This window comes from Phaethon lepturus, unplaced genomic scaffold (genome assembly GCF_000687285.1).
Source record: "Phaethon lepturus isolate BGI_N335 unplaced genomic scaffold, ASM68728v1 scaffold17007, whole genome shotgun sequence".
In the NCBI taxonomy this organism is placed as follows: domain Eukaryota; kingdom Metazoa; phylum Chordata; class Aves; order Phaethontiformes; family Phaethontidae; genus Phaethon; species Phaethon lepturus.
The window spans coordinates 24,495-37,879 of NW_010554208.1; the positions used below are offsets into that span (position 1 = coordinate 24,495).

The following is a 13,385-nucleotide window of genomic DNA, read 5'->3' on the forward strand; positions in this document are numbered from 1 at the left end:
GGAGTCAGCATCATCCGAATGGTGGAAGGTGCATGGGCAAATGTCAGTAGAGATGTTTCTATCGAAGCAAACCTTGGCAAAATGAATGATTTGTTTGGTCTTAATGACTTTGTAGGTTGGAGTTGGCAGCACAAGGTGGTATGACTGGGGATCATGGCGTGTCTGTGCTTGTGTCTCGGTTTGAATAGCTTAATGCAGACTTAAATATTGGAAAGCTCTTGATTGAGACCTTTTTCACCTCTCTTACAGCATCATCATGACAACAGAGAAGAGCTTAGCGGTGGACGCCGACGATTCGGAGCAGCAGCAAGCCAAGGAGGAGGGAGCTGCTGAAACACAAAAGCAAGAGGCTTCCCTAGAGCAAGGAGCTCAGCAGACGTCGGACGGACAGCCTGCAGTGGGGCAGAAGCAGACGGCCTCCAACGGCGATACACCCACGCAAGAGGAGCAGAGCAAGAAGGAGCGCCGTACCTCCGAGGGCCGGGGTCTCTCCCGCCTGTTCTCATCCTTTCTCAGGAGGCCCAAGTCTCAGGTGTCCGAAGAGGACAAAGACACTGATGTTGCTAAAGAGGCAGGCGGTGACCAGAAAGACCCGGGACTAGGAGCCAGCCCTGATGAAGACATCCTGGTGAAAGCCCCAATTGCAGCTCCTGAGCCTGAGCTCAAAACTGATCCATCATTAGATCTCCATTCCTTAAGCAGTGCAGAAACACAGGTAACACCCTGCTCCGTGTGGCGTGCCGCCTTCTGTTCTTGCAAACATGTCTCTTTAGCCAAAATGATAAAAACTTCTTATCTTAGGATGGTAAGCTTGATCAGAAAAACTCATGAGATACTAAAAAGGATCTTAGTAGCTCCCTGTGTTGCATCGTGTACTTCCCACTCTTGCATTCTTGTATCAGACTGTCCTGCAAAGTACCTGCTCCTGAAATTGTGCTCATACTTCACAGCATAGCTTAAAATGCCCTGTGCTGGCTTTTTACTCTGCTGAGGCATGGGAAGTCACATCAGAACTAGAGTTTGAATTTGTAAGTCACGACGGAGCGGTTGCTTGTCAGGATGCCCTGGGTGCGTACAGAATAAAGGCAGGTCAGTGGCGTGAGGTGGGGATTGCAAGAGGACGCGGATTTGGGAAAGGGTTTCATCAAGGAGCACAAGCATGGCGTTTCAGGACTTGGTCATCAGTCCGGGCTGGTGCTGAGCCTGCCAAATACAAATACTTTTTGCTTATGCATCATGTAGACAGGGATTTCTGCACAGCACGTGGGCTGAGCCCAGCTCCTAGTGTCCGTCTGATGTCTACTTTTTACAGCCAGGGTAACTTTTCAAGCAAAAGCCAAAGTTTTTAAAGCATAGTAGAAACTGAGGCAGACGCACCCACAGGGAGACATTCACAAAACCGCAGCTGGTTATTGATTTGGGGGTATTGGATGCCATCTCTTACTCCTTGGCGGGTGTCTTGGGTAGTTGCAGCTCTGCCATTGCTAGTGCAGCTTCCTGGAGTTAGAAAAAGGCAAGTGCCCCTTCTCCTGAAATGTGGATTTCTTAAAACCCAACCAACCTGCCTGTGTTTCTGGAGTCATACCACCTTAGTGGTAAAATCTGGATTACTTACTCTGCTGCCTTAATGTTTTCAGGGGGCTCCAGAGAGGTGTTACGTGTCTGCGAACTCTAGGTTTCAACAGACTTTTTCAGCAATACTTTACAAGTTAGAGCGTTGCCAGCTGTAGGCAATACTTGTAAATTCACCTCCTTAAAATTACAAAGGTGTAGAGAAGGTAGTAGGTAGCACCTTTTTCTTTCTTTTCCCAAATTTCTGAGCCTGTGAAAACCACGGGATGATCTCTATGCCGTGTTTTGTACCTCCGAGTGTTGGGATTAGCAGAATGGGGAGGAGCTGGAAATTTTCATGCAATTTCAGCCCAGAAATTGTGTTTTCAAGAGGAAATGCATGATTTCTTTCTCTGTTTAACTTTGATTTGCTGTTTCTGAGCGCATGTGAGTGTGCACACACAGCCTTCCTTCACCATGGGCTGTTTGTTTCAGACGAAGCCTTTTTTTTTTTTTTTTAGTTCTTATTTTAGATCAACAGCAGTGGCTTTTTGAACTGTGACACTCGGCAGATATTTCTGCTGTGAAAGCATTTGCGAGGTGCTGCCTGTTTGATAAATGCTGACCGACGGGCATTACGAGCTTTGACTGATTCCCTGCTCCCGATTGTCCCAGCCCTGCTGGAACAGAAGTCAGCAGCTTGTGGACGTTATTTAGATTTAAAATACCTCCGTGCAGTTGTGCCTGGGTGTGATTTCATGAGATGCAATGGGCTGAAAAGACAGGGTTTTGCTCTTCCTCTGCTGCAGCTGCGTGCTCCTGCTGCACCGAGCCGCTTCCAGCACTTGCCGGAGCCTGCCATGAACTCATTTAACCTGCTGAAATGGCAGCGGGGAAAAAAAAACAGCTTCCTTCTTCCTCCTGTCCCCACACTGCATCTCCTCCCGCTATTTTAGTGAATTAAACTGGCTCGCAAAGTGCTTCGCTCTTGGGCAGCGTGGTATGAAGGGCTGCCTTCCCTGTTTGGTGGCAGGGAGCTGCTCGGTCAGCTCAGCCAGCCGTGAAGCCTCGGCGCTGGCCCCCCGTTTCGTACCAGTGCTGCCATACCGGTCGCCCAGGGCAGCAGTGGGAGCACGGGGACCCTTGCGGTGAGCGTCCGGCCTAGGAGGGAAAACACTAGTCCAAAAGGTGCTGTCATTGTGACCGTGAAGATTTGCATGATGTCATCTGCCCTCGTTTCTCTAATCGACCCTTTTTCCTTTTTTATTATGTCCTTCATTAAATGAAGACTTGAGAATTACTTGAAGGGCTTTAAAAATAACCATCGTTACCTTGCTCACCCAAACCGCTGCTCCTGGTCCTGGGTTACATGTTTAAGTCAGATCCCAAATTTTGGGGTGAGAACCCAGCCCTATAGTGCACCTATGCAATGCTTGTTTCATGTGATGGTTTTTTTGCTTGACGTGTCTAAATGGCAACTCGGGTGATGTGGGAATTTCAGCCTGCGCAGGAGGAGAGGAGGGACGACCAGGAGCCGGAGAGCAGAGCCCTCGGGGGTAAGGAAGGAGGGGAGGCGAAGGAGGAGTGCGCCAAGCCAGAGCCGAAACAAGAGAGTCCGGAGACCAAAGCAGACAAGGATTTGAAAGCCACCCAGAAAGCGGTAAAAAGACACAGAAACATGTACTGCAAAGTTGTCTTGCTGGATGACACCATTTTTGAGTGTGCCATGGATGTAAGTACTTTTGGGATTTGTTTGTGCTTCTCTTTTTCCTTCTCCCTTCTCCTCCCCTTGAAAAATCACCACAAACGCTATTTGATAGGGGCCTGATTTGCTGTCAGTGAATTACATGAGAGGCTTTACTGCAGAACAATCTTGCTGCAAGCTGTAACAACTTATTTAGTGTGTTGTAAAAATCTCTGGGTGCCTAGGAATCTTTTTGTTTTATTGTTCTACAATTTCCAGAGTGCCTTGCTTTGTAAAGGTGGGGGGAAGTTAAAAAAAAAAGTTATTTTAGTTGCTGTTCATCTCTCTCATTTGTATCCCAGACTAGAGTTTAGGTTTTTGTGTTAGGTTGGGATTGTCTAAATATCTTCTGCCCCTTTCCTTGGAATAAAATGGGTTGTCAAGTTGATTTGCACTTTTCTGTTCACCCAAGGTACATTTGCCTATCAGGTTGCTGGCTAACATAACTCCTGGAGCTTGGATGTAAAGAAAAACATGCTGCCTTTAGCCTGCAGTTGAATGTATTTTCAGTAAAAAATTTAAAATTATTATGTTGACTTACAGCACTGCGAACCCCTTCATCTGAGAGCTTTTCTTCTGCTTTATTTTGTGCATTCTCTCACAGGGCTGTCTTGCTGTCAGGGCAATAAAAAGCTCGCAGAAATCCCCATTTCAGTATTGAAGCACTTGTCTGGAATATTAATAATCCAGTACTTCCCATTTGAGCGTGCTTCCATCAGCTTGTTTTCCCCAGTCCCGCTGGCTAAATGGGCCAGGAGAGGGTATCTGGGCACAGGCCTCCTTGTGAAAGCTGTTGCCTTGGGTGATCCTGGGCAAGTAGGTCAGTGCCGGCCGTTTGTGTAACGGCGTCGCTGCTGTTACTGCCCGGGATCAGCTCGGAGCGTCACCGCCCCGATCGCCTTCCACCTGCAGCCAGCCTTTCCCAGGGATTTTGCGTGCAGCCCCGGAAAAGAAACTCTTCCCCGAAATGTTGGTCGGCTTGCTGTGGCTTTTGCGCAGGAGTTTGGTGCAGCAGCACCCGCAAACACCGGCACGGACACTGGCGGTGGGAGAGCGGTGGTGGTGTGGTTGGTCCTGACTTGAGCAGGGTGTTAGAAGTCTTTTTCTGTAGGTCCAGAGAGCGGTGACGAGCACTGCGGAGAGGATTAGGGTGCTGCTCTGTTGGTGGGACCCTCTTGACCTGACAAGTACCCTTGGCGTTAATGCCGATATAATCCTACTCTAATTTTGAGAATTTATTAAAGACTTAATTAAGAAGGAATCGCAAAGGTGTAGACAAAGACCAACACAACTGCCTTTATCCAAGAAGAATAAGTGTTTTCAGGTATCCAGCTGACATCCGTGGAAGGTTTTTAATTCCTGCATATCTTTAAGTGCCAATTCCTTGAGAAATAGCCAGGCTGACACGTGCACTATGTTACCTATAGAGCCGCAACGTATGCACTGAGGACCTTACAGCTGAAGGAGTGGAATAAAGCAAGAGTCTGGTCTTGGATCAGTTGCCATGCAAATACGACTAAAAGGAGAGATGCGGGCACAAGCGATGCATTAGTAAAGCTTATTTTGCCTCAGTGGAACTGCGCTTTCTTTTTAGCGGAGCCTCCAATAGAATTAGCTGCTTTTGGTTACCATAGTTTTGTGCCTCAGGGATGTTTTCCTTCATGCTTTTGGACTAAAAGGGTATCTCTTCCTAGGGCCAGTTCACTTCTGCTGGGTTTTGATTCAAAAAGGAAAAAAACAAACCAGAGGCAGTAGGAATGCTCAGAGTGTGTTTCTGGAGGCAAAAAGTTGTGTGCTAAGCAGCTTTTGGTGCATAACACAAATCTGGAGAAGCTGGGTTTCATCAGCAGATGAAAAGGCCGTGGAAATGATGGTCTTTGTTTCCGTGCTGCTGTTTCTTTTTTGAACCTAATAAGTCAGGTTGCCCCCAAAATGGGAGGTTATAGCAGTGGGTTGTAGCAGCAGTTTCGTACCCGGCGTTGATGGTCCTCTGATCAACACCTGATTGTCTGACAGCCTGGAGCTGGGAGATACCAGTGCAGTAGATGTACTTTGGGAGGGAAAATCCATACAAATCCTTATTGAGTTGTGTTGGGAAGCTCAGTTTCGGGGGGCTTCAGACACGGAGCTGGTGGTAGCAGAAACACCCACAGCTCCTATTGCCTCTCTGAGTTGAATTTTTGTGCCTGATGCTCTCTCCTGTAAGGGGTGCTTGCTCAGGAACAGCCAGGAAATCTGATTTTGAGCTACTCTGGTCTTTCTTCCCTTCTTGAGTGTGTACAGTATGGTTTGATTATGTTGCCTTTCTCCCCTCTCCTGTCAACGAGGGCAGGCAAAAACCAGCCCATCCTACAGAATTTCTTTTGTCTATTTGCAGAAACATGCCAAGGGGCAGGATCTACTTAAAAAAGTCTGCGACCACCTCAATCTCCTGGAAGAAGACTACTTTGGTTTGGCCATATGGGACACGCCGACCTCCAGGGTAAGCAGCTGCTGTTGCGTGTTGTTCCGCACCTGAGTGGGTTCAGCTTTTTCAAAGGATCATCTTCCCTGGGGAGGAGGTGGTGCATAAGCTCTTCTTAAAACTCCTTTTGGTGTCCTTCCCAAAAAAAGGACTAAAAGGGTCATCACAGAGGCAGAAATTGTGAATAAATGACTACGGGAGTGTGGATTTTAGTAAAAAAGCTCTGTGAACTTGTGTCTTCACTGGGAGGAAATTCAGTATATTAGTTTACTGCAAAATGATGCCATTAATTTGTAAAACTACACCTCAGGAAGTTAGGGGAAGATAAGACATTTTTCACTCTAGAAAAGCAGCAGTTTTGGGTTTTTTTAATTGTGATTTTAAGAAGGGGTACACTACTCTTAGGCTGTAGAAGATGAGCCTGAATGTTGACACACTGCAGGGGGACTTGACAGTCCTGGAGCCTGTGTTCATCGAACTGAGCAGGGGTAAAAGCTGGCTGCCCTGGCACTGGCATCATTTTTTGTAACGTTTGGATGGAGCCATCCAGAGCAGTTTTGAATTGAGGCTTTACCCTGTGAAAGAACACGCGTGACTCTTCATACCAGAACTCTTACTCACAAAGTTTCAGTTTAAGGTCTTTGGTTAGTCTCAAGCAGCGTCTTATCTTTTAAACCCTTGGTTGCACTTTAACTCAAGCAATTACTCAAGCTCTGTTTCATGGAGCTAAGCAACAAGTGTGCTAAATTGAAGTCGAGGGCTCACTTTTATGTCCTTGAGACCAGTTACATTGGTCCATGTTCTGACTATTCCCATGCTTCACCTACAGCAGTCACTTACGCGCCAGGGTGCTACGGCTGACAGATATTTATCATTAAATACTTAATAACACCCTGTTGCTGTTTGAGGCAGGCAGAGCTCTGCCTTGGGTTTGTTTTACTGTCTCTTGTGAGTGAAATTTGCTTCTGTGTATATAGCCTGGATTTTTTACTCCAGGAGTTTGTTGTGTTTGCAGAGGGAGGAATAGGTGTACTTTTAGACCCAATTAAGAGCAAAAAAGAATTTAGCTGGAGCAGCTCAACTTCTCACCCTTGTGCTGTGGGTGACTCGGTGCCGCATCTCCCGGACCCCTGGGACTCACTCTTCTCACGTCCAGGCATGCTGGCATTGATTCTTCCTGAAAGCAGAAGCGTGCTGCTCCTTCCCCCCAGCCAGCGAGGGCTAAGGGGCCGTGCAGCTTTTTAACCTTCGGGACTGAAACCAGATAGTTTTGTCAGATTTGTGTCCCAGAGCCAGGAGCTGAGGATGGTAAAGCTGCTGTGCATGGGTTTAGCTCTAGTGAAGAGTAAGCTGCTTGGTGGAAGTCAGGCTTGTTCCTGATGGGGGGAAAACACCATTTTGGGGTTTTTTTGGGAGGAACCTTGCTGGTTATGTTTCACTGAACTTTGAAATCTGAAGCTCCATCTCTCTCGCTGTAACTTGAAGCAAGACCCGACACTGAATTACTGATTCACAGGGAGAAATGATCTTAACAGGAAACCAACAGATGAGCTTCTGCACCTCACCCGCAGCTGTGCGGAGCAGGCAGAGATGCACGTGTGTATTCCTGGACAGGGAGGGGTTGTACGCAGGATTTTCCACCTCGATGTTTAGGGAATAAACCTTCCTGGGGCCGGGTATTTTCCCACACGGGAATAGGAGATGGTGGCAGTGGATAGAGCAGCTGGTTCAGCACTGGAGCTTGATGCTCATGCTGCTCTGAAAGGGAGGATTGTTTCCTACTAATTTATGACACAGTGTTGGATAAAAGTGCCGTTAATTGCTGTACCCATCATTGTGCGCTGCCGGATCAGGCAGGGTGAGTGCCGGGGATGCATGACTGCACCCTGGGCTCGGCTGCCCGAAACCCAGCCGTTACCGCTGCGGTAACCAGCAGTCGTGGCACCAGCACGGATGTGGAGATGCTCTGCTTAAAAAGGTGGCCCTAAAAAGACAGCAAGTGCCATGTCTACCTTTCAAATGGATTTTGTATCCCCAGTTTTATAGGTTAGAGGGCAAGCATATAAAAAGATAAGATTAAATGTAAGTATCGCTCGCTCCCTGCCGTGAAGTTAACGTGTCCTTCTGGTCAAGACAGATTAGCTTGGGGGATTCAGTGGGTTAATTTCTTCACCCTGGGAGACCTGGATGTCCAAATCCTGCTCAAGACTCATGAAAATGAAGATGATGGTTTAATGTAGCCTCTCCAGGGAGGCTGTTAGCACCCCGCCGTCCCCTGCAGTGGGGCAGATCCTGACCTCTGCAAAGGGACAGGCTTGGTCTTGGTGTGCCCGGAGTTGCTCAGACTGTGCTGGAGTTGTTTTTTGAGGCTTAGGTTGCACCACCATCCCACAAAACCCCAAATGACAGAGGGGGGCAAAAAAAGGATATATTTCTATATTTGTAGCTGAGATAACTACTAGAAACTTGAGTCATACTTAAAAGAGACAAAGTTTACGTCACGCTGCTGTAGAAGATTCCAGCCTTCCCCGGTGATGGGATGTTTTCACTCGGATTTCAGTGATTAGGGTGTTCAAAACCATCGCTAATAATAGAAAGTCTTGGCGATCTTTGTTCTGACTAGGGTAAGTATGGAGACAGGGTGCCTGCAATGAACACAGGCATTCTATTTGCCTGTTTTTACAGGTTCTGGAGGAAAAAAAAAAAAGTGTTGCGCAAGTGTCCCTTGTTAGCTGGATGGTGACCATACAGCTGCTACGTGCTTGCAGCCCTAATATGCTGCTTTTTTTTTTCCCCTTCCTGTTCCTCCTGCCTCCCCCACGAGTACCTGGTAGGTGAAGGGTTGGAAATGCACTCACTGAGACCGCAGACTGGAGTAAAAGTTGTGAAAAACGCACCGACTCTCCAGTTTCCATGGCCGCATTCATGTCAGATGTTGTCTTTTTGCCTTATTTTTAGCAATTTGCAGTTTTCTGTGGTGTTTCTGGAACGTCTGTTAAACTGTGAATGTTTTTATCCTCTTACAGACGTGGCTGGATCCTGCCAAAGAAATAAAAAAACAGGTTCATGGTAAGTAGATTGAATTTATCATGTGGGTGTGTGTGGTTTCTCGCCCCTTCCCTAAATAAGCATAGCTTCGGCAGGCCATCCGGGGGGCCCGAGGATGGGTGAGAGTTCAAGTGAGGGTGCCTGGCAGGGATCAGCACAAGTTCAAGCAGTCTGTGCATCCATTCTCCTCTTAAGTACTTGGTGATGCTCTAGATTTAGGAAAAAATTGCCATTTCCTTGGGAAAACGTAGCTTGGGGTGTGCTCGCCCTATGCAAAACCCATGCCGTCCTTGCTACCATGCGACGCTGAAATGGGAGATCTGCTCCCTCTTGGCGGATGGGAAAATAGGTGTCAGTGGGAACCGGTTACATTTCGAAGGAGATTGGGAGAGCCTGAGCAAAATTGCACGCTGTAGCAAGGTTTTATGGACTCTGACGCTGTGCTGGGGTTCAGATAGGGATACTGGAATGATAAATAGCTCGAGTAGTATTAGGGCAAATGCCAGATGTTTGCTAGCGCTGAATTAGTTCAAGATGAAGGCAGCGTCAAATAAGTTTTAGAGGCTTTTGTTTTTTCTCAGGAGCAGGTCTGACTGCTTCAAAAGTAAAATACTGGTTTATGACAGTAAAATACTGTTTCATGTATGCTTTTCGTGGGGAGCACAGAATAAAATGTGTCGTTAAGTACAGATCGGGGGGAAATGCCGCAGGGCTATGGAGTGTAGGAACTGCTCCTGCTCTTACCCACTTCTCTTTGAATCGATAGCAGGATGTGTGTAAAGGGCATGAGCTGCTCCTGCTGTGCAGGTAAAATTCAGCTTGTAAGTGTAATGAGCAACCTGCTCTGGAATCTGGTCTCCTGAGATGGGTTAAATGGCAAATTATTTGAGTTCCCTTGAATATATGTTGATTGTACATATGAATATGTGTACACTGATATTTCTTATATATAGGGAGTCATTTTCTGCTTGCTGCTTGCAATACGTAGGAAACGTCTGCTACCTAAAAAGTCATCTTGAAATAACTTGTTTTGAACTGCCTGTAATGAAAACAACATGCCTTGTGTTTAATCCCAGTTACGGCGTTGCATAAGAAGTAAATCCGTGAACGCTGTGTCCCCCCTCTTCCCCTGTCTGAGGTGGTGATAAATCTCTGAGCAAGTTAAGCGCAGGGGTGTCTTCTCTTTCTGAAATAAATGTTATTTTGAACTAGTGTTAAAGGGCACAGCAGGGAGGGAGTTGTAACTATGAAAGTAATTTTGACCAGCTTAAATGGGCTGGTCAGAACTATTTTCTGCTGGTAGACGTGATTGTTTTCAAGAAAAACAGAGAGTACCCCTTCAGCTGTGTCACCTAGACTGTCCACACCACATATAATGCCAATTCTAGGTGTGATTACCCTGATTTTCACTGCAGTTAATGCCTGTAACAGTGCTGTATGAAGTTTGCAACAAGCTGTATTAAAGCATTTAGGTCTGGACTTGTAAAGCTCTTCCTGTCTCGGTGCTGCCGGTTTCATCCAGAGGTTGATGCTTGTGTTGTGCTGAGTTTAATCGGCGGTCTGCCCACCCGGCTGCTGTGCGTTAGGCTGCTGAGTGAATTAGCACTTCTGCTCTTTACAAGAAATTTGAAAATTGGGTTGAGTGATAAAACAATACTAATTCATTAACTTATAGCACACGCCTGACCTCTCTTCATGAATCCTTTTCAATCAATGCAAAAATAGTAATTTAGCCTCTTAGCAATGAATATGCTATGAATTTAATTTTTCCCGTAAGTTGTGGTTTATTCATGTGTATTTGCCTGCCCTGCTTTGTTTTCTCCTGCTTGTATCTTAGCTCCTGTAAATGAAATCTTACCCCGTCTGCTAATCGGCAGCTAGCTGTGTGTGCGACCAGTATTAAAATCAGTATTATGATCTGCTGGCTATTTTATAAATCAGATTGGATATTCCCAGCATTTTTTGTAACGACTGCCTATCCCAAAGCTGTTCTGATGTGTTTATTTTTTTTATTTTTCTCAATGTCTTCTTTGTAATTGCAGGAGGCCCCTGGGATTTTACCTTCAATGTCAAGTTTTATCCACCGGATCCTGCGCAGCTGACGGAGGACATAACCAGGTGAGTTACCTGGGAATCTTGCTGCCAGCTTGCTCAGCAAAGCAGTGAATATGGAATAGAAATTTTTAATATTTGGGTGTTTTTCCATCCTTCAGCAAGGAGATCAGAGGTCTTAACGGTTTGGAGGGGTTTTTGTTTGTTTTTAGTGGGTGTGTGGGATGCTCGTGCACTCCACTGAGGTCCACATGTGTAAAGCAGCGTCATTTATAATCCTGGCACGTGTGTTTGTGTAGAGAAGTAAATTTCTATTTAAAACCAGGATTTTCTGATCGTAAGGGTCCTCTGTTTGCACAGTATACGTGACCTGAAGTCCTCTTGTCCTCCACGCTGCTTACCGTGGGAATACTACCCCATAAGTAAAAATACAAGTTAGAAACATGCATCATGCTGCATTCGTCAGTGATGTAAAAGAAGAGATTCTGTTTCATCCTCAACTTTTAAGCTTTTCTATGCTCTCTTTAAATAATATTTTGCCTTTCCCCCCCGCCCCAGGTATTACTTGTGTCTTCAGCTTAGACAAGACATCACCACGGGGCGGCTACCCTGTTCCTTTGCGACTTTGGCTCTGCTGGGTTCGTACACAGTCCAGTCTGAGTTGGGAGACTACGATCCAGATCTGCACGGCCCAGATTATATCAGTGAATTTAAATTGGCCCCGAACCAGACAAAAGAGCTGGAAGAGAAGGTTGTGGAGCTTCATAAAACATACAGGTAAGGTGCAGCAGCTGGAGGACTTGTTTGTGCACAGCAGCCTGAAATAATGGAAATAATGGGGTTTTCTAGTATTTTTGCCACCTCTATTGCATGCTTTTGGTTTCCTGCTGCACCAGTTTTATGTTGGCAACAGTTTATGTTGGCTTTAACAGTAAGGTGTGACTTTTCAGCTACTGAGAACATCGGCTATTTAAAAAAGATGTAATACCTTATAACAAAATCTTTTTAGAAGCTGGAATTCTTTTTTCCTGTGTGAAGCAAGCAGATGCAAACTCTTGCAGTTGTGTATTAACAGGTTCTCTTTTTCAATAGTATAGCCATGAAAGTGGCTTTTATTTCATGTGAAAATGCAAAGTTTGCTTGTTTTAAACTTACCCTTTGTCTTTTTTTTTTTTTTTTAATATATTTGCTTTATGTGGTTTTTTGATTGCAGTCTGGTTGGAGCAGATCCTGTATCTCTGTGTATACGCTGTAGCCTACAGCATGTTTGAGGGTTTTTGCTGCCACGTTTAATGAGTAACACTTTATAATGCTGAAGTATTCCAGATGATGCAGGAGGTATAGTCCTGCAGTTAGGCTGTCCTCCTTGTGTTCCCCAGCGTGGCCGTGACCTGGGCAGATGTGTCTTGGTTCAGGTAGGGTTGAAGGACTCCTGGGAGTCCCTCTGGTACCAGATTAAAAGGGTCACAGCGACTGAACCTCTTCCTCGTCTTATTTTGAGCTTCTTTTCACAGATGCTCTCGAGCGTGTGGATTGCAGGAGCTGTGGCAGCTTCTGCACCCTCCCAGAGATACGTTTGGGTTTTAAGGGCAAAAAATGCCCATAAAACCACTCCGTAACACCGAGGCCTTCAGCCAGCAGCCCCTTGACCTGTGAAAAGTTGCTGGCTGATGCACTAATAAGGAGAACAGAGCAGAGATGAGACCTTCTTGCAGGCAGACGGGAATTAATAACCTAAGTGCAGTAGGGAAGGGTGGACACGTGCTCCCGGCTGTGACCAAAGCTACAATTAACACCTCGCTCAACCCCGCAAATCAATACTTTAAATTGATTCCCCTCCATTTGCACTGAGAGCAGAGGAAATGAGGGAAAAAAAGTCCGGGGGCCACTGAGAAGCTTTGTGACTTGAAGTCAAAGGCCATGAGCTGTGCTAGAAGTGGCAGATCATGTTGCTGAATTATTCATGGCTTCATTAGGAGGATACTTCAAGGTAGAGGATGTAGTTATATTTAACCTGCTCGTGTGTGCAGGAGGGAGGAAGCAATATGCACCTGATTAATTTCTGGTCCGTACTCTGTGAACGTTGAACCGTCGGAGGGTTTTCACTGGGAAAACTCTGGTAAACCATGCTCCGTCTCTGGCTAATTTATTTGCCAAGTGCAAGGCACGTGGTGGAGGTGGCAACTGCTCCTGGGTCTTTCCTAGAGGATTGTCCTTACAATCGTCTTTGTCTGCCCTGTCTCCCACCACTAAAACATCTATATACATTGAACACAAGACGTATGCGAGCGGTCTGTAAGGAAGACATCAAAGCAGGGAACTAAATGAGATGTATACAGCCAAATACTCTCCCAGCAGAGCTTGTTAGATGTACCTCGTACGCAGAAACAAGGGCACTTGAATAATGTTGATAATAGCCTCCATTATCAGGATGTTTCTGGTAAGCAAAGTTGTGTGGTGTTGCCCCTCCTGCAGACAGGGTACCATCTGTTCCCCGAAAATGTCTCATTCATCTCGTCTGCCCCA

At 46.1% G+C, this 13,385-nt stretch overlaps 1 protein-coding gene across 1 annotated transcript in view; it reads left to right on the top strand.

The window, feature by feature from the left end:
• Nucleotides 1–256: 256 nt before the first annotated feature.
• The window catches only part of EPB41 (erythrocyte membrane protein band 4.1), a 47,212-nt gene continuing 34,083 nt past the window's right edge, over nucleotides 257–13,385 (top strand). Inside the window, exons 1-6 of the mRNA XM_010291784.1 lie at nucleotides 257–715; nucleotides 3,053–3,283; nucleotides 5,673–5,777; nucleotides 8,786–8,828; nucleotides 10,850–10,925; nucleotides 11,418–11,636. Of these exons, the coding sequence (XP_010290086.1) occupies nucleotides 257–715; nucleotides 3,053–3,283; nucleotides 5,673–5,777; nucleotides 8,786–8,828; nucleotides 10,850–10,925; nucleotides 11,418–11,636 (1,133 nt within the window). The remainder of the gene's footprint in view (nucleotides 716–3,052; nucleotides 3,284–5,672; nucleotides 5,778–8,785; nucleotides 8,829–10,849; nucleotides 10,926–11,417; nucleotides 11,637–13,385) is intronic.